Source organism: Benincasa hispida, chromosome 8, assembly GCF_009727055.1.
Source record: "Benincasa hispida cultivar B227 chromosome 8, ASM972705v1, whole genome shotgun sequence".
Classification (NCBI taxonomy): domain Eukaryota; kingdom Viridiplantae; phylum Streptophyta; class Magnoliopsida; order Cucurbitales; family Cucurbitaceae; genus Benincasa; species Benincasa hispida.
Genome location: NC_052356.1, coordinates 2,856,681 through 2,884,515, shown reverse-complemented (window position 1 = coordinate 2,884,515; position 27,835 = coordinate 2,856,681). Strand labels below are relative to the sequence as shown.

Genomic DNA, 27,835 nt, shown 5'->3' with positions numbered 1-27,835 from the left:
ATAAAAAAGAATTGATAAACAAAATCTATATAAAGATGCTATTTTAACCACATAAAAGATTACGCAACATCAAGTTTGTGGAAAGCTAGAGTGGAAAAACCAAATTTAATAGTGAGATCTGAAATAATCAAATGGCCATATTCCAATAATCTCAAAAAATGGCCAAAAATCAAAACGGAAGTTTAATATTGACCATCTACCACAATTTCTCTCTTTTTTTTTTAATGTATATAAAGGGTAATATTGGACCCATCTCGATTTTGCATTGTAAATTCTCTTTAGCTTTTGGGTTGTTTTTGTCTTTTAATTCTAAAGACTGCTATTTTTCATGAGTATTTATTTTATTCAAATTTGACTTTTCATAAAACCTTTTCAAATCTTCTACGATTTCTATTAGAAAAGATTACAAAAGAGGATCTATGTTACTTTTCTTTCAATCAATTTTACGTCCAAAATCTAAATGCCAATGAATATTTTCCGGCGAGAAAGAAAAAATTGAATAAACTAGAAATAAATATATAGCATAGAAGCTTTGCCTGTAATCCACATGAACATAGACTTAATTACTAAAAACCTACACAACATTTTGCTGAAAAAAAGGGGGAAAAGGACAACTACGTTAGTATCAAATGAATTTCACTCAGCATCTGATGCTTCGTCTTCATCTTCCTCTAGGATGTAGACCAAAGCACGCTTTCTTGCAGCAAAAACACAAGCCACTCCTCTAGATGCTGTAACAAGAATACCAAGAGCTTCTGTTTATAACGTTCGGGCTACATATAAAATATACAGAGAAATATTACGATGATAAACACTTACCACTAACAGCCAAAGGACGAACGACAGGGTGAGGAATGTTGCGAACTTTCTCATTCTCCATTTGCAATGGGACAACATAGTCCTAGAGAACACAGAGCATTAATCCAAGGTTATGAGCAAAAATACACTTTGAGGGAAGAAACCCACAACATTTAAAATTTTTTAGATTTTGGGGAAGTGCTCCGATCTCCAGAATATTTAAAATATGTTTTAATTATTTTTTATTTTTTTTTATTTTTTTTAAATATATGAGCCACTAAAAGATGTGATTCTATTTAACAACAGAGCTAGCCCTGCATTAGAGGACATGGCCATTCGCCGAAGTCAGTTTATGAAACATGGGGAGTATTCTTTCTGCAATTGACTTTAGAAATAGTTATGTGAAAAAGAAAAACTATACATTCATGATGAATCTTATCAGTGAGATTTAAGCAAAATAAAACCTTGAGTTGAAGGACCTTCCAATTGTCCAGACAGTGAGATCTTGGCATAGATACAAACGGAAGGTCATCTGGTTCCACGACCATCATACAGGAACCAACAGAGCATTCAGAAGTAGAAATAGTTTCATTTAATAACAAAACAGTTTGTCCATCCTGTTTACAACCAAATAGGATCACTAATTAATCACACAGGATCCCATCAATCTTCTACTTTCCTTTGTCTACAATTAGTGATGGAGAACAAAAACTTGCTAGACTTGAACTGTTACCTTGTATAAAGAAAGATCAACACACTGAAAACCAACTGGAATAGATATTAAGACTGCTTCAAATGAAGAGTAATCCTTGTTTGAGCCACTTTGGTCATGAATAAATCCCCTGATTATGCCTACACAATTTGCATTATCTGCAAAAGAATCATCTGGGACTTTGAAAGATATATAATCTATGAACTTCTGCTGACAACTCAGATCGGCAGGGACAGGTTCACAGGAATCCTACAAGGGGTTTAAAAGCAAATTGAAAAGTTAACAAACTTTCTTAAATAGTGTACATTGGTGGACATCATGCTTTTAGAAACTCCAGTCAGTCATGGTAATGAAAAATAGACTTATATTTAACAATTAACTTTGCTGATAAATTGGACAATCTAATCGTTATGAGAATGACGGACAAATCTCAGTAAATAAGTAAACAAGAGACTAAGCAATACCCTCTAGCAAAATAAATACCTCATAGTATGAAACTGAGAGAGGAACACAGGAAGATGGGCAACTTGACGAGGATAGAAATGAGAATAGGGACAACATATCTTCACAAAGTATTTTCTTTGAGATTGTACTAAAGGGCATAAGAAAAGCTTCCTTGAAACTGTGGAAGTAAATTTATCAGTTAGATATCAATATAATAATATACAAAGTACATATGAGTAAACAGAGAATTTCAAACAAGATATCCAAATTCTTAACTATCTTGATCTTTGAGAAGCTTATAAATGAATATAAGTGTGAAATGATCACCAGTTTATTATGGATATGTGGACTGGCCATAGGAGTGATTAAGTCATTGGATATATAAATAATAATAATAATAATAATTAAAAAAGAAAAAGAAAAAAAGGGGCAAGTCTCATATGTATTCTAAGGCAAAAAATGGTTAACATAGAGGGCTTTTCTTATCCACCTCCCTTTTGGCAGGGTGACATCTTGCCACAACGACTTTTAATCATAAACATTGAACAGTTTCTCTTTAAAGTGGTGCTTACCTTTTCTCTTAACCTGCTTGTGAATGAACGCCCAACATATTAAACGCACTCCTTTTCTTTCAATCCATCTCTCGTGTTTATATTTCCCTTGGTCTAAAAATAGAAATAATCTCATACTTGGTTGACTTTTAAACGGAGCTTTTGTAACCAATTTGAATTTATAATTCTATAGACCTACAATTTGTTTAGAAGAAAAATCAACAAGAAGATGAATTTGAGAAAGTTATTTAACTTGAGGATTTTTGTTCTCATTGTACCAAGAGTAGACAATATAAAACTTCAATGTCTGCTATGATTCCCAGGTTTCCATCAAAATCATATATTCACTATTTTCATTCTTTTAAGGTATCAAACCAATGCAGATTCATGCTGCCACAATCAACTATAATCTATTGTCACACAGACATATGCACGCCAAAAGAATGCAATGTTTGCTCGTTCATTTGCAGTTTCTACATCCAAAGACCTGGTTTGAAACAACGGAAGATGGAACTTGCACAAAAACTTGCTACAAACAGGCCAGAGCATATCTAATATCTTCCCCATTCTCATACAGCAAGTACTCCAAGAAGGAGAAAGAGGATGCTTTCCTTCTTGTTGGGGACCCGCTACGCCAAAAGTGAGAGAAACAAGCACCTCCTAGAGTCCTCTTCTAGGATGGGCTGAAAATTCTCCATTAGGAGTAATCTACCTCACTCCTCTGCCTCTCTATCACTCATATTAAGTTATGGGAAAATGCGTGGAGTGGAAATTGACCACCAAATTGCACCCCCCCCATAAGCTTATTTATTAAAGTATACTATCGTGTTTGCAATTTTATGGCTGGCCAGGGTGTGCGCAATTTTGTGGGCTTTATTGGGGAGCAAAATAGTAGGGACCCTAGTGAGATGTCCCTTGTTTGCTTTCATGTTTCTCTTTGGACTTCAATTTTCAAGACCTATCGAAATTATTGTATAGGCGATATTTTGCATGGTTAGAGTCCCTTTCTGTAGAGGGAGTTCCATTTTTGTGGGCTTCATTTTTTATGTGACCTTGTATTCTTTCATTTTTTCTAACTGAAAGTTGTTTCTAAAAAAATAAAAAAATAATAATAAATAAAAGGAACATAGATTAAAAAAAAATGTCAAATTTTTTACAGAAATAGCAAAGAAAAACACCGATAGACGTTGATAGACTTCTTTTAATGCCTATCAGTGATAGACTTCTATCCATTTCTATCACTGATAGACATCGAGTAGACTTCTATCAGCATCTATTAGCCTCTATCAAAGAAGATTAAAATTTTGCTATTTTGTGTAAATAGCTTCCCTTATTTTTCTATTTTTGAAATTTCCCCTAAATAAAAAGTGAACGTATAGCAGGGCTATCATTGATAGTGAGGACTAATGTAATTGTTAAATCACAAAATGAAAATTATGGAGGAACAGTTTAAATGTGTACAAACCAAAAGAAAATTTAGTCGACAGAGTTTAAAGACCAAAGCAATATACCAGCCAACGAAAAATAACCCCCTTTAATCTATTAGTTGATAATTCCGACACTTCATGTTTTATCGTGATTCTATGTTGAAATGAAAATTAATTACATCACAAGCTGGATCCAATAAAATCAAAGTCCAGTACTTAAAGTTCTTTCATGGTTCCATATTGTCAGAACTTTTCAATATAAGAAATGGTCAATCATTGCAAAACTACTCCCAGACCGAGTAGAAGAAAGGAAATACCTAGATTCCATCTGCTGAAATTCCAGACAAAGTGTCCTCCTTAAAAATTCACAATCTGAGAATCCCCCAAAGAGAGCCAATTCTCTAACTCTTTCAACAAGTTCCCTACAGAAAATGGTAGAAGATCAAGTTGGTAATGGAAATAAAAGAATATACTGGTGCTTCCCACTCGAAAGGAGAAATAATAATTATTATGCAAACGTCTATGATCTTCAATCATTAAATAAATGCACAACATTAAACGAAGACTCCGTAGAGATCAGAGAGAGCTAACTAAGAGAATGCAGATTAGATGGACGAAATTTAATTGTTTAAACTACCAAAATAAGAATTTTTGAAACATTGTTTCCTTCTTTTCCATCCCTGGGCAGGTGGGGAGAGGTTAGGAAAGAAGAAATTTGATGATAAGGGGAGGGGATATGGTAGGAACAGCTCACGGCAACTCAGGACTTTAGGCAAAAAATTTTACTTAGCCTTTTGATATTTTTTAAACAAAATTAAATTTAGTAGGCCTCATTTGATGACCATTGAGCTTTTGTTTTTTAAAATTTTGCTTATAAACACTACTTCCATCATGGGTTTGTTTGTTTTGTTATCTAGTTTTTATAGATGATTTCAAAATCCAAGTTGGGCCTTGAAAACTAAAAAAAAATAGTTTTTAAAATATTGTTTTCGTTTTTGGAATTGGTAAAAATTCGAATGTTTATAAGCACAATATTCAAAAATAAAAAATCAATTATCAAACAAAACCATAGTTAATGTGGGTTGGTCATTAAATTTTTTAATACCAACTTTGGGTTCCTTGTTGAACTGTCATCAATTTTTATTGTGTGCTTCCTTGTAACAGAGATATTATCAGGGTTTTTTTTATTCTTCTTTTTTGTTTTAATAAACATTTTGTAAGAAACTGGGTTTTCTTTGAGAGAAATGAAAGAATTCTTGTTTTATTACGTTGGTTTTTTTGTTCTTCATTTTAATGATTACATTCTTCCTCTTATGAATGTATTTAAGTTCAAAATGACAAGAGTTACAAACAAGTATCTAATAAGACCATAAATTGATTACTAAAATTATATGAGGGTAGTTGGAAAGTTTTTGTATATGGACAGGGCTACGGAGAAGAGGAAACATTTGTCTTTCGCTTGTATCTATTTAGAGGTGGGTGTTGATAATCCTCTCCTAGATTATGTGAAGGTCATGTTTATGGTGTGTTTTCTTTTCTTTATAAGAAACAAATTTCATCGTGTGAATTCTGATAAGAGTAACCTTCATAATCAGAATGTCGAGTAAAATTTAAAGGATTTCTTTATATAATTAGTTGAGTTGACATTTGTAACATTAGTTGAAAGTTAAATTTCATTTAAATATTTAAGTCACTGTTGTTCTGGTTTATTCTTAAAACATCACTTCTTGATTTCCTTAACCACTTGACAAACAAAAATTGAGCCCTCTTATTGACCCCTCTTAAAGACAAAATAGCCGTTGGGTCAACATTAAATTTGAAAAGGCACTTCTTTAAATTTAGTGATTTGCTATGCCGTTAAGAAATGCACATCAATTATATGTTTACATTATTTGTGAGGTTAGAAGAATAAGACTCACGAGTCAATCTCTATATTGTTGTCGTTTTCAGACGCTTCAAGCAGCTTCTTAACAGGGTCTTGATTGTATAAAAACTTCAAGAAGATGACGACAAGCTCACTGCAGTGGCCAAAAAGTGTAACTAGATCAGGCAAAGAGGGTTCACAAATAACCCCAGTGTCATTAGATAAGGGCGAGAGAGAACTACCTACTATATGGTAGAAGTTGATCACTCGGCTCTGACATAAGCAGTTTTATACATCGTATAAGCCAGTTAAAGAAGTTTGAGAACTGTACCAAAAACAGAAACTTTATATAATATAATAAAATATAAAAGCGAGAAGAATTATCCACTAATACACATTAGTAAGAACAGTCTTGGTTGTATTCACTTCATCGTACTTGATTTGTTTCACTGGACTTTGAGCATTAGTCTCTTTTCATTCCTTTAAGAAAAAGTCTTGTTTCCTTTTTTAAAAAAAATACACGTTAGTAAGAACCCATTTTTTTATAATAGGTTTGGCTCTTACACATTAAAAGAGATAAGAATAGTGCGGTTGGTTCCAGCTTAGAAGGGACTAGGGGTTGGGCTTGTTATTTAAACTTCTTTTGATTCTGTTTGAGAGAGGTTGGTTACATAAGTATACCACTGTGAGTAGTCCATTTAAGTACCACAGTAGAATGTCATTGTGTTACCAATAAACACTATTGGAAAAAGGAAAAAGGAGACGAACTATAACCGGAGTTGGGAAGCTCGAATCATGACTGAAGCCTTCAAAAGCTTATGCCAAACTTGAAAAAAGGACCTTTAAAGAATAAATTCTCCATGGTCTCTCCATTATATTTGCATAAACACCAGTTAGGGATAGATTTGATCTGGAATCAAAGCTACCCCACAGTGTTTAATTTTCCAATTTTCACGATCATTTGGATACTCGTCCCAACAAACATCCAGGGAAAAAACTGGCAATCCCACACTAAACCCTCTTAGCATACTTCTCACAATGCACGGTTCAAATAAACTAGGGGAAGTTAATTCTAAATACTAAAGAGCCGTAGTTGATCCAAACAAAATCTTAAGGAACAAACATGGTCCACCACAAACCAAGATTCTTCGAACTGGATGCTTCTGAGCCCACATTATAGCAATTTAAAGGCTCTTAAAGATTACTACTCTGATATGCACATGACCCCATCACCAATGCGAGTAAGAGACACCATATTTACCCAACACTACTCCAACCCATGAATAATCTTGCTCCTCCATGAATCTACAAAACCATTTAGGAAAGAGAGACAGTGTTGTTACAAGTAACCAATGCACAATTGACCAAGAAACTTTATTCCAGTTGTCTAAGTTTTAAGAGAAACTGAATGAAACTGCAAAACGAAGTAAGGCCTCCAAGGCTATTTTCCCCGCCAAGGCCACTTAAAAAGATTTTCTAAAATTAAGCAAACTAGAATTTTTTAGTGGTTAGCTGAAAAGATTATTAGGGAATCACTAATAAATGAGGGTGATTTACGGAGAAATAACCTATACCCTATGAAGCACAGATACAGATACGGTTACACGATATGGATACGACGATTCGTCAATTTCTAAAAAACTAAGATACGGATATGTCTAAGGATATGTCATTTTTTTATATATATTTTTAATATGTATATTTCTAAAAAAATGAGGATACTGATACATTGAAGATACATTTTCTTTTTCTTAAAAAAATCTAGAATATTGATAAATTTAGCATATAAGTTAATAACAATAGCACAAAATAGAATGCAAACACTGAAATACAATACAAAAAAAGCAACATCTAAGATGAAGTACAATAGTCAATAAAATGCAATAGAAAAGTGACTCATATTACGAAGAAGAATAAGATTAAAGGGAGAAGTATGAAGATAAACGAAGAACTTCTCCATTGAATTGTTGAAGATATCCAAATGGTTTATATTTTGGTGGATTTTGTGGGGACTCAAATGTGAAGATGAAGATTAGATGATTCTAGGGTTTGGTCTTTTATTTATTTTTTTCCTTTTAGTTTTGGACTCGAGTAGTGAGCTTTTTAAATAGATTGCCTAGTTTTAGATTGGGAAAGATTAGATGAGTTGTTTGTCTTTTTTTCTTTAAAAAAAGGTACGCGTAGAAATAAATACATCAAATCACGTGTCAAATACGTATTTGGAAAGTATCTGGAAGTATCGGTATCAGAAAGGCGGTTTTTAGCTGTGATAGGAATAAATCCCTAGGCTCGGATGGCTTTACCAAGGCTTTCTTCCAGGACAACTGGAATTTTGTTAAGGGTGATTTGGAGGGGGTCTTTAAAGAATTCTTCGAAAGAGGTATTTTGAATCGGTCTATGGTGAAGACTTATGTGTGTCTAATTCTTAAGGAGAATGCTAATAAGGTGAAGGAGTTTAGACCTATTAGTCTTACAACCAGTGTTTATAAGATCATGGCTAAGGTTTTTGCTAATCGGTTAAGGAAAGTGATGCCCTCTACCATCTCTGAGGCATAAAGAGCTTTCCTGGTTGGAAGATAGATCTTGGATCAGGCTCTTATAGCCAACGAGGCCATCGAGGACGCTCGCATGAAAAAGGAGGGAGTGGTGCTTAAACTTGACTTTGAGAAAGCCTATGATCATGTTGACTGGGATTTCTTGGACAAGGTAATGATGAAGAAAGGTTTTAGGTTTAGATGAAGGATGTGGATGTGGATTTGCATTAGAAATGTGCAGTGCTGTATCCTAATCAATGGAACCCCAAAATTGTCGATTCAAGCTTCTAGAGGTTTAAGGCAAGGGGACCCCTTGTCCCCTTTCTTGTTCTTGCTTGTCGTGGATGTCCTAAGCCGGCTTATTTTTAAGAGAGTGGAAGGAAACATCATTGAGCCTTTTAGGGTTGGTTCAAATGAGGTGGCCTTATCGCACCTCTAGTTTATTGATGATACGATTTTGTTTTGCTCGAGAAAAGAGGAGTCATTCTTGATCCTTAATCACATGGTTGAGTTTTTTGAAGCCATGTCTGGTCTTAAAATTAACAAGAGCAAGTGTCAAATTGTAGAGATTAACAGTGACCAAGAGAAGATCGAGAGATGGGTGGGAGATGTTTGGATGTGAGGTTAGTTCTTTCCCTTCTTCTTACCTTGGGCTCCCCTTGGGAGGTAACCAAGGGCTACGACGTTTTGGGACCCCATTTTTGAGAAGATTCGCAAGAGGCTTGCTATATGGAAGAAAAGTTTTTTCTCTAAAGCAAGTAGGTTAACTCTGATCAGATCGGTGCTAAGTGGCATTCCTGTGTATTACTTTTCCCTTTCTCGGGTTCCTAGCTCAGTCTGTAAGAGTTTAGAAAATTCATGAGGGACTTTCCTTGGGAAGGTGTGGATGAAGGGAATGGTTCTCATTTGGTCAGTTGGGAAGCGGTTAGGCGGCCTGTGAATCAAGGGGGTTGGAGATTGGTAACTTAAGAACTCGCAACAGAGCTTTGTTGGCTAAGTGGCTTTGGCGCTACGCCCTTGAGCTCGAGACTTTATGGCATAGGATCATCGTGAGTAGGCATGGCAAACATCCCTTTGAATGGGGGATGAAAGGGGTTAAAGGCACACATTAGAACCCATGGAAAGATATTTTGTTTGAGCTTCCTACTGTTTCGCATTTTGTTCGGTGTGTTGTGGGGGATGTTAGGGATACGTATTTTTGGGAGGATCAGTGGGTGGGGGATAGTGCTCTTTCTTCTGCCTTTCACATCTTTATCACTTATCTTCTTTTAAAAATCAACTAGTCTCGATTTTTTGAGTTGGTCTGAGAATTCCATGTCTTTTTCCTTTGGATTCCATTGCCATTTGTCCAATAGGGAAACAACGGAGGTTGCCTCTCTTCTTGTTTTATTGGAGGGGTGCATCTTTGGGGAGGGGAGAAAGGATGTTCTCATTTGGAGTCCAAATTCTAGTGAAGGATTTTCTTGTAAATCCTTTTTCAGATTGTTGTTGGATCCCTCTCCCCATGGGGAATCTTTGTTTGATGTAATTTGGAGGATTAAGATTCCTAAAAAAGTTAGGTTTTTATTTGACAAGTCTTGCTTGGTCGTGTGAATACACTCTTGATAGGCTTGTGAGGAGAAGAACCTCGCTTGTTGGACATTTTTGCTGTATTCTTTGTCAGAAGGTGGAGGAAGACTTGGATCATCTCTTTTGGGACTGCCAGTATGCGAAGACTATCTAGAGATTCTTCTTGCAGGAGTTCAATGTTAGCATAGCGGGCAAAGAGATGTCCGTGTGGAAATCGAGGAGTTCCTCCTCTGTCCGCCTTTCAATAAAAAAGGTTGTCTTTTGTGGCTCGCTAGGGTGTGTGCAGTTGTTTGGGATATTTGGGGGAAGAAGAATGATAGGGTGTTTAGTGGTAGGGAAAGGGCCCTTGTGAGATTTGGTCCTCGGTAAGATTTCATGTTTCTCTTTGGGCTTCTGTTTCGAAGCTTTTTTGTAACTGTTCTATAGGTAACATTTTATTAAGTTGGAACCATTTCCTTTAGATGGAGTGTTTTTGGTGGGTTTTTTTTTTTATACCTTTGTATTTTTTTCATTTTTCTCAATGAAAGCAGTCGTTTCAATTAAAAAAAAAAAATCATGGTCAACAGATGGCATTTACCTAAAGCATGTTCTCTTAGCTTCAGACTTGGTCGTTTTCATTCAAGAGCCAATTTGTTCCATTATGGTTTGTATTTGTTTGTAATTGCTTTTCTTTTCTGGCTTCATGTAGTTTTGGACTTCTTCTATTTGTATCTTCACCATTGTGCTTATCTTGTTTCTTTGTATTTTGAGTGTTGGTCACTTTTCATTTCATCAATTAAAAGCCATGTTTCCTCCTTGAAAAAAAAAAAAAAAGTGGGGGAAAAAAACATCCTTGTAAGTTGTAAGTAACCTTGGTAATGATGGAAAGGGAAGGTTAGTTGACTCTTTAACAAGAGAGAAGAACTTCCATCCCTTCTTATCTTTTTCCACAAGGATGATGATTATGTTTAGGCCTCCGTTTATACTGAGCCTTAACAACTTCAACACAATGACCTTTACGACTGGTGGTCTTTTCAACCCATAGATCATATTTGTCAAGATGGCATTTCCGGAAGAACTTTTGGTTGAGGGGGGCATCAATCAATACATTGAAACAAGAAGAAAGCCAAGAACAAGATTCCTTCTTCAAATCTAGAGTGAAAGATCTATCTTTCCATGCCTCGTTGATGTGAAAGCCACAGTCGAGCTCACCAGTGTAGGTCTTGTTGTCAATGGTGAAGGATGGAAGGGGGGAGGAAGACCGGCAAGACATGCCGTTGAACAAAAAAGGGTCAAAGATGGTGAAAGGAGGAGGGGGGATGGAGAGGTTTCCATCGGGGAAAAAGCGTTTTGTATCATATAGTCCATGTCCCCCGAAGGCTTACCCATTTAGTGATTTATGTTAAATTTACATATATCCTAGATAAATTATTTTTAAAAAAAATTAAAAATATTCTCAACGTATTTGTATCCTAGGTTTTTAGATATTAATATATTGTCATATCCTATCATATTTGTATCCATGTCTATGCCTTGTAGCTCAAAAGCATAGGGCATAGTGGAAATACTAAATAAATAACGTATTTAGTAAACTTATGTAAGAAGTATAATGAAGTGAAGTTGACAATTGCGTAAAGATTTGCTTATGGTAGGTTAGTTTCAATAATTTCAGAAGAATTTAATCCTAGTATTTTAATCAGGAGTAGCAATAAACCTCACACAAGATGCGTCCTAAGATTCATCTCCTCCATTTAACCTAAAATCCTGAGCCTTTAGGACAACATGAAGAAAGGATGAATGATCTGTGTCATTAGCTTTTTCAATTTCCGATTTATACACAATTATCCACCACCTCATTAGCCACAAGAATGTAATTGACTTGCTTCTTGTAAAACTCTTAAGATTTGAGAAATAACCAGAATTCTTTATTCATTCACCAAAGATATGAATATATACAAGTGTACAAAGCATAGAAAAAAAAATATCACAAAATATTTACAAGAATGGAAAATCCTAATTATAGAATAACACTCCCCCTCAAGTTGAAGCATATATGTTAATCATGCCCAACTTGTTACATAGATAATCTATACGTCTTCCATCCAATGCTTTCGTGAAGATATCTCCTAATTTTTCTCCAGTCTTCACATATCCTGTAGATACCCACCCTTGTTGAATTTTCTCACATACAAAATGGCAATCAACTTCAATATGTTTAGTCCTTTCATGAAATACTAGATTAGACGCAATATGAAGTGCTGCTTGATTATCACACCACAACTTTGTCGGTGTGGTGATTTCAAATCCCAACTCAACAAGAAGTTCATATATCCAAATCAATTCACACACAGATTGTGTCATTGCTCTATAATCCTGATTCTGCACTTGAACGTGACACCACATTTTGCTTCTTACTCTTCCAAGAAATCAAATTACCACCAACAAAAACACAATACCCTGAGGTTGATCTTCTGTCTTCTTTAGATCCTGCCCAATTAACGTCTAAGAAACATTCAATATTCGTATGACCATAATCCTTATATAATAAACCACGCCCGGGAGCAGCCTTCAAATAACAAAGAATCTGTTCCAATGTAGCCCAATGATCAACGGTAGGGCATGACATGTACTAACTCACAATACTTACTGAATAGGCTATGTCGGGTCGAGTCACTGTAAGGTAATTAAGTTTTCCGACAAACCTCCTATATCTTTCAGGATCTTTTAGCAATTCTCCATCTTTTGTGAGCTATAAGTTGGGCATCATTGGGGTACTACATGGCTTAGCCCCTAGCTTTCCTGTTTCAGTCAACAAGTCAAGTACATATTTTCTCTGTGATAATAGAATTCCTTTCTTGCATCTTATTATCTCAATTCCTAAGAAGTATTTCAACATGCCCAAATATTTTGTATAGAATTGACTATGAAGAAAGGTCTTTAGAGACTGGATACCTAAAGCATCATCACCAGTAATCACAATATCATCCACATATACAACTAACAAGATGACACCACCCTCAGATCTCTTAAAAAAGACTGAATGATCTGACCTACTCTTCCACATTCCAAAGCTTTCAATCACCTGACTAAATTTACCAAACCAAGCTCGTGGGCTCTGCTTTAATCCATACAAAGATTTACGAAGGCGACACACCGTTCCATTCTCCCCCTGAGCAACAAACCCTGGTGGTTGTTCCATATACACCTCTTCTTGAAGATCACCATGAAGAAATGCATTTTTTAATATCAAGCTGATGTAAAGGCCAATGATTGATTGAAGCTAATGAAATAAACAACCTCACAGATGCCATTTTTGCTACAGGAGAAAAAGTATCAGCATAGTCAACGCCATAAGTTTGTGCGTAGCCTTTCGCTACGAGGCGCGCTTTTAACCAAGCAACAGAACCATCAGGATTGACTTTAACTGCAAACACCCATTTGCAACCGATAGCCTACTTTCCTGCAGGGAGAGAAACTAAATTCCAAGTACAATTATCATCTAAGGCAGTCATCTCCTCCACCATTGCGGCACACCAACCAGGATGAGACAAAGCCTCATGAACAATTTTCGGGATGGATACAGACTCTAAAGATGCAATGAATGAACATGTGGAAGGTGACAAATGGTTATATGAAACAAAAGAGGAAATAGGATAAGCACAAGTACGTTTACCTTTACGAAGAGCAATAGGAAGATCATCACTCGTTTCTGGATCCAATGACGAAGAAGACTCTGGTACAGGACATGGAACTGGAGGAGGTTTTCGTCGAGTATAGACCTTAACGATGGGAGGAATAGATGAATCAGGAAGAGTAGAGGTAGCCACAGGAAGAGATGAATCAGGAAGAGGATCGAAAGGAGAAATAACTGTGTAGACAAGGAAATCATCCTCTAATTCCTTATGCTCCACCTGACTCTTATTCGAAGAGAAAGATGGTGATGAGAAAAATGGGGTATGTTCAAAAAACGTGACATCAGGAAAGAGTAAATATTTATTAAGACTAGGACAATAACATCAATACCCCTTTTGGACATGGGAATAACCAAAGAAAATACATTTTAAGGACTTTGGATCTAGCTTGGTATGCTGAGGCCGAACATCCCGAACAAAGCAAGAACAACCAAATATTCTGGGTTGAATGGGAAACAAATGTTGCTTGGGGCATAAAGTACGAAAAGGTATCTCATCCTTAAGAATGGAAGAGGGCATGCGATTTATTAAGAAACAAGCTGTGGAAACAGCATTAGCCCAAAAGGATTTTGGAACATGCATCTGAAACATCAAAGCTTTGGCTGTCTCAAGGAGATGACGATTCTTTCGTTTTGCAACCCCATTTTGAGATGGAGTATCAACACAAGAAGATTGATGAAGAATGCCATGGACATCTAAATAAGACTTGAGTGTATGAGAGAAATATTCCTTAGCATTATCACTCTATAGGATTTTAAGAATACCACTAAACTGAGTTTGAATTTCGGTATGGACGTTACGAAAATGAGAAAGAAACTTAGAATGACTTTTCATTAAATATAAGCACGTAACACGAGAATAGTCATCGACAAATGTAACAAAATACTTAAACCCTCCTTTGGACTCAACAGGACAAGAACCCCAAACATCAGAATGGACTAATTCAAAAGGAGCACTAGCTCGTTTATTGACTCGAGGATACGAACTCAAACGATGAAATTTAGCAAACTGACATGACTCACAATCGAAAGAAAACAAATGTTGAAGTTGTGGACAAAGACTCTTCAACACAGAGATAGACGGATGACCCAAACAATAATGCTCTTCAAAGGGAGACGACACGCTAGAGCATGTGATGGCCATAGGTGTTTGTGGTTCAAAGATGTAAAGACCTCCAACTTCCCGCCCTTTACCAATAGTCTGTTTTATCGTAAGATCTTAAAATAAGCAATAACCAGAAAAAAAGGAGACACAACAATGAAGATCACGAGTAAGTTTACTGATCGAAATCAAATTAAATGAGAAATTTGGTAAATTTAAAACTGATGACAAAGAAATTGATTCAGTGAAATGGACAATTCCTGATCCTAAAACAGGAGTGGAGGTTCCATCAGCTATAGTGGCATTAGGTGACGAGGTAGATGTACAAAGGGTAGAGAATAAACTGGGGTTACCTGACATATGGTCTGTAGCACTAGAGTCAATGACCCATTTTGACGTGGAGGAAAGAAGGCATTTAGAAATGTTACCTGTCTCTGCGATGGTCGTAATGGGAGTAGAAGATGATGCCCTCAATGACTCTTGATACTGCTGAAATTTAGCAAACTCCCCTGCAGAAAAATCGTAATTGACTTGTCAAGATTATCAGGAGTAGAGGCAACATGTGTAGAGGGTGATGGCATCCTCTGACCCTTATTCAGCAATCTTCTGCATTCACGTTTCGTATGGTCAGGTTTATGACAATAATAGCAAACAACACCTCCTGGATTTGATCTCCATGAATAGTAGTTGGATCCATTCAACTTGTGTTCAGTTGCTTTTGACACCATAGGAACAATCTCAGACATTACTGGTTTCTTATCAGCCATTACCTCAAAAAGTAGACACTAGACAGCAAAGAATCAACCCTAATTTACCGAAGAGATGTCTACACAAGCAATGGGTATATCTATATATCCCAAACAAACACACCACCAAGAAGAGCCAACAATACTGAGGAACCCCCACTGAAGATGGATGAAAAACGGCAGCGCCGGCGCGTGGACGGATAGCAGGCTGGAACAGGCGGCGCATGAGCCTCACGCGCTGGTCAGATGGCAACCGGACTTTGGGGATTTTGTAGATCGGCGGCTGGGCTTCTCTTTGGAATGGGCGGTGTCGAAAAAACAGCCCTTTTTTTTTTCCCCGGCGGCGGCGACTAACGACGGTGACTGTAAGTAAACTCACCTCTCCACAAAACCCTAAACGTATCACAAATAGGTTCTAAATTCTCAAACCCTAAGGTTCACAAAAAACCCTATGTTTATTTAGAGAGCTCTGATACCATGTAAAACTCTTAGGTTTGAGAAAGAATCAGAATTCTTTATTCATTCACCAAAGATATGAATATATACAAGTGTACAAAGCATAGAAAAGGAAAATATCACAAAAGGAAAATATCACAAAATATTTACAAGAATGGAAAATCCTAATTATAGAATAACACTTCTCAACCAGAAATGAAGAAAATTTTAATGATAAATTAAGGATTAACAAGTCGTTTTTAATCTATGACTCAGTTTGCTTCTTAATTGAAAAATAAAATAGGTTTAAATCCTATTTTGGTCCTTGAACTTTGAAATAATGTTCTATTTTGGTCCCTAAACTTTTAAAAATATTCTTTTGTCCCTAGCTTTGAATATTGTTTTATTTTGGTCCCCAAATTTTTAAGAATATTCATTTGAGTCCCTGAATTCTTAAAAAGTGCTTATTTTCGTCCTTGATATATTAAGATTTTGTTAACTCTTTATCAAAATGGTGATCAAGTTACTTGTATTTTTTTATGACTAGGCTACCAAATAAGTTAGCTACGCTAAAAAATCTAAAGTTCCAATTTTGAAGGTAACAAAGTGTGAGAATTTAAAAGACATTTTTAGTTCAAAATTTTGGTCATTCAGTATTTTGGCGTGTTGGTTGCCATTTTACTTTACCACAAGCTCCTTCACATTTCTGTTGAAGAGTTAACATAATTTTAATAGTAGGGACTAAAATAAATACTTTTTAAAAGTTGAAGGATTAAAATGAAAAAAAATTTAAGTTTAAGGACCAAAATAGAACAAAATTCAAAATTCATGGACTAAAATAGGATTTAAACCAATAAAATAATACCAATCTTTGTGGGTCTGCTGGGGAGGAAGGTTTGGTTCATAGCAAAATTTAAATTCAAATTTTCTTAAAAAAAAAATTACATTCAAATGAAAATCATAACAAAAATTCATCTTCCATATGGCATACCTGCTGCAACACTGTTGAAAGCACCCTCATAAATCGTTCAACTTGCACAAGTAATGTACCGACCTTTTCCGTAGCATTGTGCATAAGCTTCTCATCCAAACCAACATCCTGAAAACGTGCACGCCATCTTGAAATGCCTAGTAGTTCACCCATCCGGAATCCAATGATTTCTGCAGCAGGCTGCAAAGGAAATTTAGCATTCAAGTTCTACTAGTATATCACTATATGATTTCAATTTGATATCATGTCAATTTTTTTTCTAAACTATAAAAGAAAGAAATTAAAATCATGGTGTGAGCTTTCACCTGGAGATGATCTAGGATAATAAGTTGGAGTTCACTTCCAGCCCCAGAAACAGCCTTAGACACACGCTTTGCACCCTATTCAACAAATCCGAATGAACAACAAAATGATCATTAATTTTTTAAATGATCAAAGAGAAGACTGTACGTACCACTTCACCAAGAGAATTAACTAAAAATTGGTGAACTGGAGGACTAGTTCGTGCACCACCTAAAATGCTAAGAAACTCCTCTTGGGGAGATGAGTCAAGTCCTACATGTAAACAAAAAAATGACATGAGTAGGGGTAAAAGGAGTAGCATAGCACATGAATATCTATAATAGTAATTTCTACCATGGTTAACAATCAGCGTGGATAAAGAGTGAAACTTCTCTTGGAAAGTGTGCATGGCATCAGACCACTGCTTATTCATTACTGATAATGAAGCCCTGATTACCTCAGTCAATTCCCCAATATTAGAAGCTTGTTGAGCTACTTGATGCAGCTCACTTTTCCTAATAATGAGAGGCAGAAAATGAGTTTTTTATTTCTTTTTACGGGAGCACAAAGGTTAGAAAGGAAATGATGGAAAGACACTAAATAAGATACAATTCAGTAAGACTCAACCGCCTTGCAAACATCAGATAAGTTAAAAAGAAGCATGATGAGAATCCGATGGTAACCAGAACCGGATTCTAGAAATCAAGAAACAAAAATGCATGGAAAATATTGTAATTCCAAAGTTCAAAGGAACGAACACTGAGCACTCCTCCTACCCCCAAATCCTACATATGACCATTCAACTACAACAATTAACCATATAATCACTAATATGCCCTTAACAATATCTACAATCACCCTTTGGCTCCTACCACATTCCTATCCGAATTAAAGAGAAAGAAGTAGAACACCAGAAAATGTAAATCCCAAGGCAAGTTCAGCAATATTCCTAGTGTCGGCAGTAGCATTACCTCTTCCTAAATATTGAAGTATCAAGCACTAAAGAATGCATGCCATGCACACCTTGAACGGTGATCTTTCTATTTCTTGGATCATGCCCAGGTCTGACAAGTTCTCCTGAGCACATGACTATCAAACGACAAAGATCTTTCGATAGAGCAACCTACATTAACATAAAACAAAGAATGTACATTACTGTATTTACTCAGAAATCAATGAAGGTTTCTGGAACTTAAAACCAAGCTGCATTCCAAATACTCCCAGCTCAAAAAAAAAAAACATTTCAAGTACAGGGAAAATAATTGGAGAAACCTTAACATTAAAGTAGACATTAATCAAGCAATTAGACATCTCAAAGACTGAACAGATAAGCCTCAATGTTAAGTTATTTAATTTAACAACCAAGACGTTTTATTAGTTATGTGGAGAATATTAAACTTGAAGATCAAGCTCCATATCACCCAGCAGGAAGCTCACTCCCACAGTCTTCTGCTCAACCTTCGAATATTTGAAGGTTACAAACTGATTTAGAAGCATGTAAAGTATTCATGCCAGGATATGGACCAATTAAAACTCTCTAATTCACTTGAACCAATATAAGTGATACAAATTATAAATTAAATCCATATAAAGATTTTATTTGTCCAAAATTTCACCATACTATTGTTGTTCCGAGTCACCATATATATATATATATATACACACACATAAGACTTTTTCGATGAATTAAAGAAATGAGTCTAATGCTCAAATTACAAGATACAAAGTAATATATATATATATACACACACATTTCATTGATAAATGAAACAAGGAAAAACCCTAGCACCAACGTAGCACCAATAAAAAGCATTAGACAGAACCAAATCCATAGAACTATTGAAAGAGGGAAAAGAACGGTAAAGAGTCTAATGTCAAATTACAAGATACAAAGTAATATATATATATATACACACACATTTCATTGATAAATTGAAACAAGGAAAAACCCTAGCACCAACGTAGCACCAATAAAAAGCATTAGACAGAACCAAATCCATAGAACTATTGAAAGAGGGAAAAGAACTGTAAAAAGACGACGACCATTGCGTGCATCCCAGTGAGCCCAAAAGAATGTGCGCATAATTGTTAACCAAACCATATTTTTAGTACCACCAAAAGAGATGCAAGAATTTCAATAACTATGGTTGGCATATTACTTAAGAAGCTTTTGGTTGGTCACTGAATAAACAACCTGGGGTTGTTTCCCCTTCTTTCTTTAGAGAATATTATAAAATGTAAATCATATCTTTGAGTGATCAATTCTTTAATTTAAAAAAGAAATAAAAATCTTAGTCTTGAAGCTATTAATACGATACATCGGTTCCAACGGCAAATGCCTTATATCAATCTGTCCCCTTCTTGGTGTATCATGTGTGAGCCTAATGTTGAATATCCTGGCCACCTATTTGGAGCATTTCCCTTTTGCTTGTCATTATTGGTTCATTATTTTGGAAGCTTCTGGAAGGTCCTCGTCTTTCCCTAATATCATTTTTGATCTCCTTGCATATGTTTTGGTGGGCCATCCATTTCATGGTCCTAAGAAAGTTTTGTGGCTTGCCCTTAATTGAGCATTTTTCTGGAATCTATGGGACAAAAGAAATGGTCACATAACGTATTTTCAAGGATACCTCTCTTCTTTTGACCATTTTATGGACATTGTTCTTAATGTGCTTTCAAATGCATTTCTTTGTTTAAAAAATAAGCATCCATTAAATTCAAATCATAGAGGTATTAACATTAATTACTAATGGCTCACCCTTCTATCCTCTCTCCTCTCTCCCCTTTCCTTTCCCTTCTCACTGACAACCTTGGTAGTTCTCCAACCAACTAATCAGATGCACAGAGGGATGGCTCGACATCTTCTCCCTCCCCCAACATCCATCACTATAGATAGGAAAACTTTAACATTGAGACATCTATTGGCATCAAGATCACCAAAGCTTCTAGGGACAAATCCTTCACTCTCTCTCTTAAGAAGGAATCCCTCACATGGCTCCACAACACTTTCTCTTTGTTGGCCGAAGCGCCATTGAACCAAAAATTCTTCATTATGTCTAGACTAATGAAGTATGATCTATGGGTGGAAAAATCTCTAACTGGAAAGGCCATTTTGCCGAGATAGTCAAGCTTGGTGTAAAGTATGATCTACATTTTTTTGTTTACATGTAGGACTTCTTCACCACCAAACTCCACAACCCAAAATCCAACTCTTCCTTCCGAAGCCGTCAACCCCTCAACTCCCACTATTAAACCTTCTACCCATCTCCATCTTTCTCCTTCCCCGCTGGTTTCCAATGATGCTACACCCTCACCATCCACAGCCTACCCAAACATTCACCCCACGGTTTATTCCACAGACCTCACAAACAACATTTTACCGCCCATCTTTACAAACCCTTCTCCTTCACCACCTATGGATTATTCAACTACACACAACCCGGATTCTTATAAAAACATCACCTATGTGCCTCCCCCTAATACCAAAAAAACTGTCTTCCGAACCGGTACAAAGCATTCCACAGCCATTATTGATCTTCCATTTGACGCCGATTCAGAAGCCCATCTTTCAAGCCCCATGCCTTACTTGCCACACTCTCTTAATGAACATCTAAGAGACAACCGGCAGACAACCGGTATGTTTTCATCCCTCAAGCAAGCTTTGATTGATGTAAGAAGAAGAGGAGTTAATTGGGTAACTAGGTAATATTCTAGATTAATTCCCTTTTTACCCCACTTGTAGTAGAACTCTATAAATAAGAACTTTCCCCTCTTGTATGAAACACATTATTTATTCTAATAAAAGATCAACAATCTTGATTCTTGGAAAAAATTCTCCTTTTATCTCCTTTAGGCTACATCAAATTGGTATCAAAGCGACCGCCTGGGCCAAGATTGATTGCTACCAGTGCAAGACCGGAAAACTCTTGGCGACGCCAATCACAGGAGGGAGCTTCGTGAGTTGTGCTTGTTGTAATACAACACACATCTAATAAGAGGGAATCCTTGAAATTCCAAGAAAGAAAAAAGAAACCAAATATTTTTCAAGATTTTGCAAGAACGGACTATTACCGACCAAAGAAGGCGTCCAAGAAAAAAGACTAATTGGTATGGGCAAGAAAATCTAATTTACTTTAAAAACGGTGCTGGAATTCTGACTCAAGTGATTCCGAAGAAGAATTTCAACATACTAATTTTGCCCATGCTCGATTTTCTCAAAGAACCTCTCATTATCAACATTGGAAATTTAATTCTAGTGATTCTAGTGATTTCGATGATGTTTCAAGGGCAGTTTGGGATGGAATAAGGAGACAATATCGGAAAAGGGCACAACGATCCAATCAAACCCATTTTTCAAGATATCAATATAAAGATTGAGAGTTAGATGAATTAAAGAATCATCGAGAATGGATTTTTACAGCCCAAGAAAAACGTTCAAGACTCAAAATTACTCTTTTGTTATGAAACGCGATCAAGAAAGGTTGATTCAAGAGAATCAATAGATGAGTCCTATACCCATCATGAGATTAAAACATATTCAAGAATCCAACAAAATGACTACTTAAATCCCATAGCATTGGAGGAAATAAAGAAAACAACAAAAGAAATCCAATATTCATTGGGGAAAATGACTTAACATATTGATCAACTAGCAATTCATTTGCAAGAGTTCAAGAATGGATTGATTTCATATACCGAAAAAAAACAAAAGAATCATGGTTGGAAAATTTTCAAATAGAAAATCTTGAAGATAAAATTGAAGAAAAACAAGAATTTGAAGATGTTGATTTGGAAATAGTTTCAAGTGAAAAAGAAAAATCCAACGAAGAAGATGGAAAAGAAGTATCAAACACCAAGCAAAAATCGAATAAGAACAACGACACACTGATTGCGGTGGAAATGGATCACCAAACTATCAAAGAACTTGAAGCGAATGATAAAGAAGACGTGATTCTTGAACAATTTTCTTTAGAAGGTGGTTTTTAAGCGATTGGTCCTTTGTATACGGTTTTGAATTAGCTTGAAGGAAACATCTTTTTGGGGTTTATGCCCGATGGAGAAGTTCATCTTTTGGTGGAAATATTGGAATTTTTGTCTCGAATTTATACCTTTGATCATAATATTTTTGTTCAAAATGTAAGAGGTTGGTTTGGTCATACTCTGTTGAACAAGTTTATTTCATTCCTTGTTTGCTTCATAATTTTTTTTTTCTTTTTAAAACTCGAGGGCGAGTTTTCTTTTTGGAGGGATAGAATGATACAAGAAGAATAGAGGTTAATGGGGTAATTAGGTAATATTCTAGGTTAATTCCCTTTTTACCCCACCTTAGTAAAACTCTATAAATAGGAACTTTCCCCTCTCGTATGAAACACATTATTCATTCTAATAAAAGACCAACAGAACAACAAAGAAACTATGGTAAGGCCAAGAACAACGAAGTGTTTCATCAAGAAACCAAACAAAACAGAATTACAGCACCAAGAAATCGTACCAAGCAAGATGCAGACCTCAAGAACTTCATGGAGGGAGTTTTATGATGCAAGATTTTGATTCTTCAAGTGGAGGAGAGAACTATCTTGGTGGAATACAAGACAGATCAGGTTTTAATCGAGGAAGACAACAACTCCATCGAGACAACACCGAGTACAAGATAAAAATTGACCTCCCTAGTTTTGATGGACGTATGGAAGTAGAAGAATTTCTCGATTGGGCTTCAAAGGTAGAAAACTTCTTCAAATATGCTAACATTCCAGACGACAAGAAAGTTAAACTTGTAGCATTCAAGTTTCAAAGCGGTGCATCGGATTGGTGGATCAACTTGAAACCAATCAACGTTACTATGGAAAGACTCCAATCCGTTCTTGGCGGAAGTTGTTAAAGTTGATGAAGAAGAGGTTTCTTCTGTTGAATTACCAACAAAGGCTCTACAACCAATATCAAACGTCCAAACAAGGGGACCAATCAATTTTTGATTACACTGAAGAGTTTCATCGCCTTGGTGCCCGAAATAACTTACCAGAAACCGAGCAGCAACTGGTTTCAAGATTTGTTCTTGGCCTTCGTGAGGAAATCAAAGAAATTGTAAAACTACATCTCGTGGCTTACTTGGCTGATGCAATTTCTTTAGCCACAACAATTGAAGAGAACTCCAAGCCCAAGCCACCCATAACTTACCAAAGGAGACAATCTTGGGACCGCCGATAGCAATAACTCTTCAAAAGAACTTCCACAGACCAACCACGGCATAACACCTCTGGCCAGTTGACAACCCAACAAAACAGAAAGGAGGACACTCCTATTAAACAGCCAAGCAATAGGGGTGTAGATGGCAGCACCTCCAAAAAGAATCCCAACCCCTACCAGCGAGCAACTCTTGGAAAGTGTTTTAGATGTGGTCAACAAGGCCACCTTTCCGATGAGTGTCCCCAGCGAAAACTTTGACAATCCAAGAAGATGATGTGCTTGATGAAACCGACTGCAATAAGGATGATACTGATGATCTTGCTTATGTTCAACCAAATGATGGTGACCAGCTCTTTTGCGTACTCCAAAGAGTGTTAATCACTCCAGTGTCTGAAAATCACTCTCAGAGACACGCCCTTTTTTGCACTCGATGCACAATTAATGGGATAGTGTGTCAAATGATCATTGACAACGGCAGCACCAAAAACATTATTTCCAAGAAGATGGTCAATGCACTCAATCTTACAGCTGAACCACACCCCAACCCATACAAAGTCAATTGGATCACAAAGAAGGAGGAAACGACTGTAAAAGAGATTTGTACTGTGTCTTTATCCATTGGGAATCTGTACCAAGACCAAATCCTCTGTGATGTCCTCGAGTTGGATGTGTGCCATATTCTCCTCGGGCGCCCATGGCAATGTGACAACAAAACACTTCATAATGGCTGGGACAATACATACGAGTTCAGTTGGATGGGAAAGAAGGTTGTCCTCTTCCCCTTGATAAGCAAGTCACTCCAAACAAGGTAACTCCATCAACAAGTAAGCAAATTTTTCTCTTATCTCAGGGCAAAGATCTTTTATCTTCTAAGGACAAATCCCTTTTAGCCTTCATAGTTAAAACATATCCTTTTGAGTCTCCTAATAACGATCTAGCAGAACCCCAAATCTCTCAACTACTAAAAGAATTCCCTTCTCTTTTAGAGGAACCAGCACACTTACCTCCCCTCCGAAATATACAGCATCACATAGATTTAACTCCAAGTAGTACCTTACCTAATTTACCCCACTATCGTATGAGTCCCAAAGAATATGAAATTTTACATAATGAAATCCATAAACTCCTAGAAAAAAGGCATATTCAACCTAGTATCAGCCCATGTGCCGTCCCAACTTTACTTGCACCTAAAAAAGATGGCTCATGGCGTCTTTTGTGTTGATAGTAGGGCAATTAACAAAATAACAATCAAATATAGGTTCCCTATTCCTAGACTATCGGATTTACTAGATCAATTAGGAGGAGCATCTATTTTTTCTAAAATAGACCTTAGAAGTGGGTACCATCAAATTAGAATACGACCCGGAGATGAGTGGAAAACAGCTTTCAAAACAAATGATGGATTTTTTTAATGGCTAGTCATGTCATTTGGTCTATCCAATGCCCCAAGCACTTTCATGATACTAATGAATCAAATTCTCCTTCCCTACCTCAATAAATTTGTAGTAGTCTATTTCAATGACATATTAATTTATAGTTGTACTTATGCTTCCCATCTTGACCATTTACATACTATTTTTTCTGTTTTACATCAAAATGCTTTCTCTTTTTCAAGAGAAGTATTTTTTTAGGCTTCCTAATAAGTTCTAAAGGAATTAGCATTGACCCTAAGAAGATAGAAGCAATCTTAGATTGGCCCCAACCACAATCAATCAAAGAAATTCAAAGCTTTTTAGGCTTAGCTTCATTCTACAGAAAATTCATTAAAAATTTTAGTACTATTGCAGGGCCTTTAACTTCTTGTTTAAAGAACAAAGTTCCATTTTCTTGGGGAGAAGAACAGGCCGCAAGTAGAAAAGGTACACTTCTTACCCTCCTTCAAGGTGAAATTATTGCTTTTAATCATTTAAAAGATTTATACTCTACTGATAAAGATTTTAAAGACATATGGTATAACTGTTCTAACCACCTTCCAGCAAAAGATTTTCATATTTTTTATGGTTTTCTTTTTAAAAATGACACTCTTTGTATACCACACACATCACTTAGAGAATCACTTTTAAAGGAAGCACATTCCAATGGTTTAGCTGGACATTTTGGTAGGGACAAAACTTTTGCTTTACAGTCTTCAAAATTTTTTTGGCCACAGTTAAAGAAAGATGTTACTAATTTTGTTAAACGGTGTTTTATCTGTCAAAGTTCTAAAGGTACTAGCACAAACCAAGGACTTTATTCTCCTTTACCTATGCCAAAAAATATTTGGGAAGGCCTCTCAATGGATTTTGTCTTTGGTTTACCTATAACTCAAAGAGGATATGATTTCGTTTTAGTCGTTGTTGATAGATTTAGTAAAATGGCACATTTTTTGGCTTGCAAAAAAGACTAATGACGCTTTGAATGTTACAAACTTATTTTTTAGGGAAATTGTTCAATTAAATGGAATACCAAAGAGCATTGTATCCGATAGAGACGTCAAATTCATGAGCTACTTCTGAAAATTTTTATGGAAACGTTTTAGCACTGACTTACTTTTTAGCTCTACGAGTCATCCTCAAACGGAGGAGCAAACCGAGGTTACAAATAGAACATTTGGCAACCTCCTAAGATGTTTAAGTGGAGACAAACCCCAACATTGGGATCTAACTCTAGCCCAGGCTGAATTTTCTTTCAACGACATGATAATCGTTCCACGGGAAAATGCCCATTCGAAGTAGTCTACACTCAAGTACCAAAACTAACTTTAGATCTTGTTAACTTACCTATTTCAGTCCACTTAAGTGCTGAAGCGAATATTATGGCTGAAAGAGTGAAGAAAATCCATGAAGAAGTCCGCCAACATTCAGAAGCAACTACTAATTTTTACAAAACCAAAGCTGATAAACACAGAAGAGCTATTGAATTTAAGGTTGGAGACTTGGTTATGGTACACTTAAAGAAAAACAGATTACCAATTGGTACTCTAAACTCACAAACAAGAAGATCAGACCCTTTCCTATCATCAAAAAATTGGGAATTAATGCCCATCGCCTAGAAAGCACAGATACTTCTAATTGTGCAGAGAATCGGTATCAGATACGGATACGATATAGATACGTCCAGATATGTGTCTGATACGTGATTTGAAGTATCTGATTTTTTTATTTTTATTTTTAATTTTCAGATACGCGTACTGCTTCCAGATACGTGAAGGGGATACGTGGGTCAATTTTTTGTTTCAAATTTAAGCCCAACAATTTAAAAACCCAACCTACAACCCATTTTATTTTAGTGCATGTTTTGGAGTGATTTTAAAACCATTAAAAATCACTTTTTTCATTTTTAAAATCACTCGAAAACACAATTTTAATTACTCAAAATTAATTTAATTTTCAATTTTACAATTTTAAATGCAATTTCCATATCATCAAAATTAGTTTTGAAGAATTAAACATGTTTCACGGTGATTTTGAAAATGACAAAAGTGATTTCAACAATTTTAAAATTACTTCCAAACATAAAAGTCCACTTAAATTGAGCAATCCAAAACAAAATAAATTAAAAATGATAAAACATAAAAAATTAAAAAAAAAAACTCAAAACGTAATTAAATCTTCATTCCTCCCTTCTCTCTCACTATTTAAATCATGATTCACACCTCCTTCATCCTCAACTTCATTATTCAATCTTCATCTTCTACTTCTTTTCTACCGTCTACTCTAATCACTCAACAATCATTCGACATTACTGGATTTTTTTCAAGTTTTCACTCTCTTCTTGAATCTATTCTAATCTAACTTAAAATATGTATTATAGCAATTAATTAGACATTATATATATATATATAACACGTATCTTCAACGTATCCGTATCTTAGTTTTTTAGAAATTAACGTATCGTCGTATCGTATCGTATCCGTATCTGTGTCTGTGCTTCTTAGCCTATCACATTGACCTACCTCCTACAATGAAGATTAGCTCAACATTTAATGTTTCAGATATACATCATTACCATCCACCAGATGGCTTTGAGCTCGCACAACCAAACTCAGTGACAAGTTTGATCTTCTTGAGCAGAAAGAGTTGATGTAGAAGAAGAGTTATATTCTTTTAAGTTGCTGATTAATTAAATATATTGTTAAGCATTTGGTTGTTTTATAAGTTTAGTCCAATTGGTTAGAGTTCGTTAGTAACCAGTCAGTTAGGTAACCAGTCTTGGTGACCGATTGTGTAGGTGATCAATCACCTTTCTTGTATAAATAGGCCTATGGCCATTCTTTCTATTCATTAATAAAGAATTACTCTTTGCATTCTTGGAGCAAATTACACCATTGATCCTTTCAATTTTACTCCACATTGATGGCATTGGCTCCATGGTTTAGAGATCTTGGTCTATGCATAAAGGCAATCCCAACTCGCAAGCACCCCAACAGATTATCTACCAAGAAAAGAAAGGGCTGAGAGAACTTCAAAATCTTGAAAGCTCTATATCATATGACAAAAAAGCTAAAGATTTGATCGAAGAAGGGTCATCATCAACATGATTATGCTA

At 35.9% G+C, this 27,835-nt stretch overlaps 1 protein-coding gene across 3 annotated transcripts in view; it reads right to left on the bottom strand.

Annotated features, from left to right (window-relative positions):
• Positions 1 to 473: 473 nt before the first annotated feature.
• Positions 474 to 27,835, bottom strand: part of LOC120082803 (anaphase-promoting complex subunit 4) — a 49,994-nt gene continuing 22,632 nt past the window's right edge. For all 3 annotated transcript variants that reach the window (XM_039038126.1, XM_039038124.1, XM_039038127.1), the window contains 13 exons: positions 18,097 to 18,248; positions 17,480 to 17,640; positions 17,298 to 17,398; positions 17,149 to 17,223; positions 16,844 to 17,023; positions 6,039 to 6,121; positions 5,852 to 5,950; positions 4,250 to 4,354; positions 1,994 to 2,132; positions 1,532 to 1,759; positions 1,263 to 1,415; positions 820 to 901; positions 474 to 731 (listed from right to left, as the gene is read on the bottom strand). In XM_039038126.1, the coding sequence (XP_038894054.1) occupies positions 637 to 731; positions 820 to 901; positions 1,263 to 1,415; positions 1,532 to 1,759; positions 1,994 to 2,132; positions 4,250 to 4,354; positions 5,852 to 5,950; positions 6,039 to 6,121; positions 16,844 to 17,023; positions 17,149 to 17,223; positions 17,298 to 17,398; positions 17,480 to 17,640; positions 18,097 to 18,248 (1,653 nt within the window). In that variant the 3' untranslated portion in view covers positions 474 to 636. The remainder of the gene's footprint in view (positions 732 to 819; positions 902 to 1,262; positions 1,416 to 1,531; positions 1,760 to 1,993; positions 2,133 to 4,249; positions 4,355 to 5,851; positions 5,951 to 6,038; positions 6,122 to 16,843; positions 17,024 to 17,148; positions 17,224 to 17,297; positions 17,399 to 17,479; positions 17,641 to 18,096; positions 18,249 to 27,835) is intronic.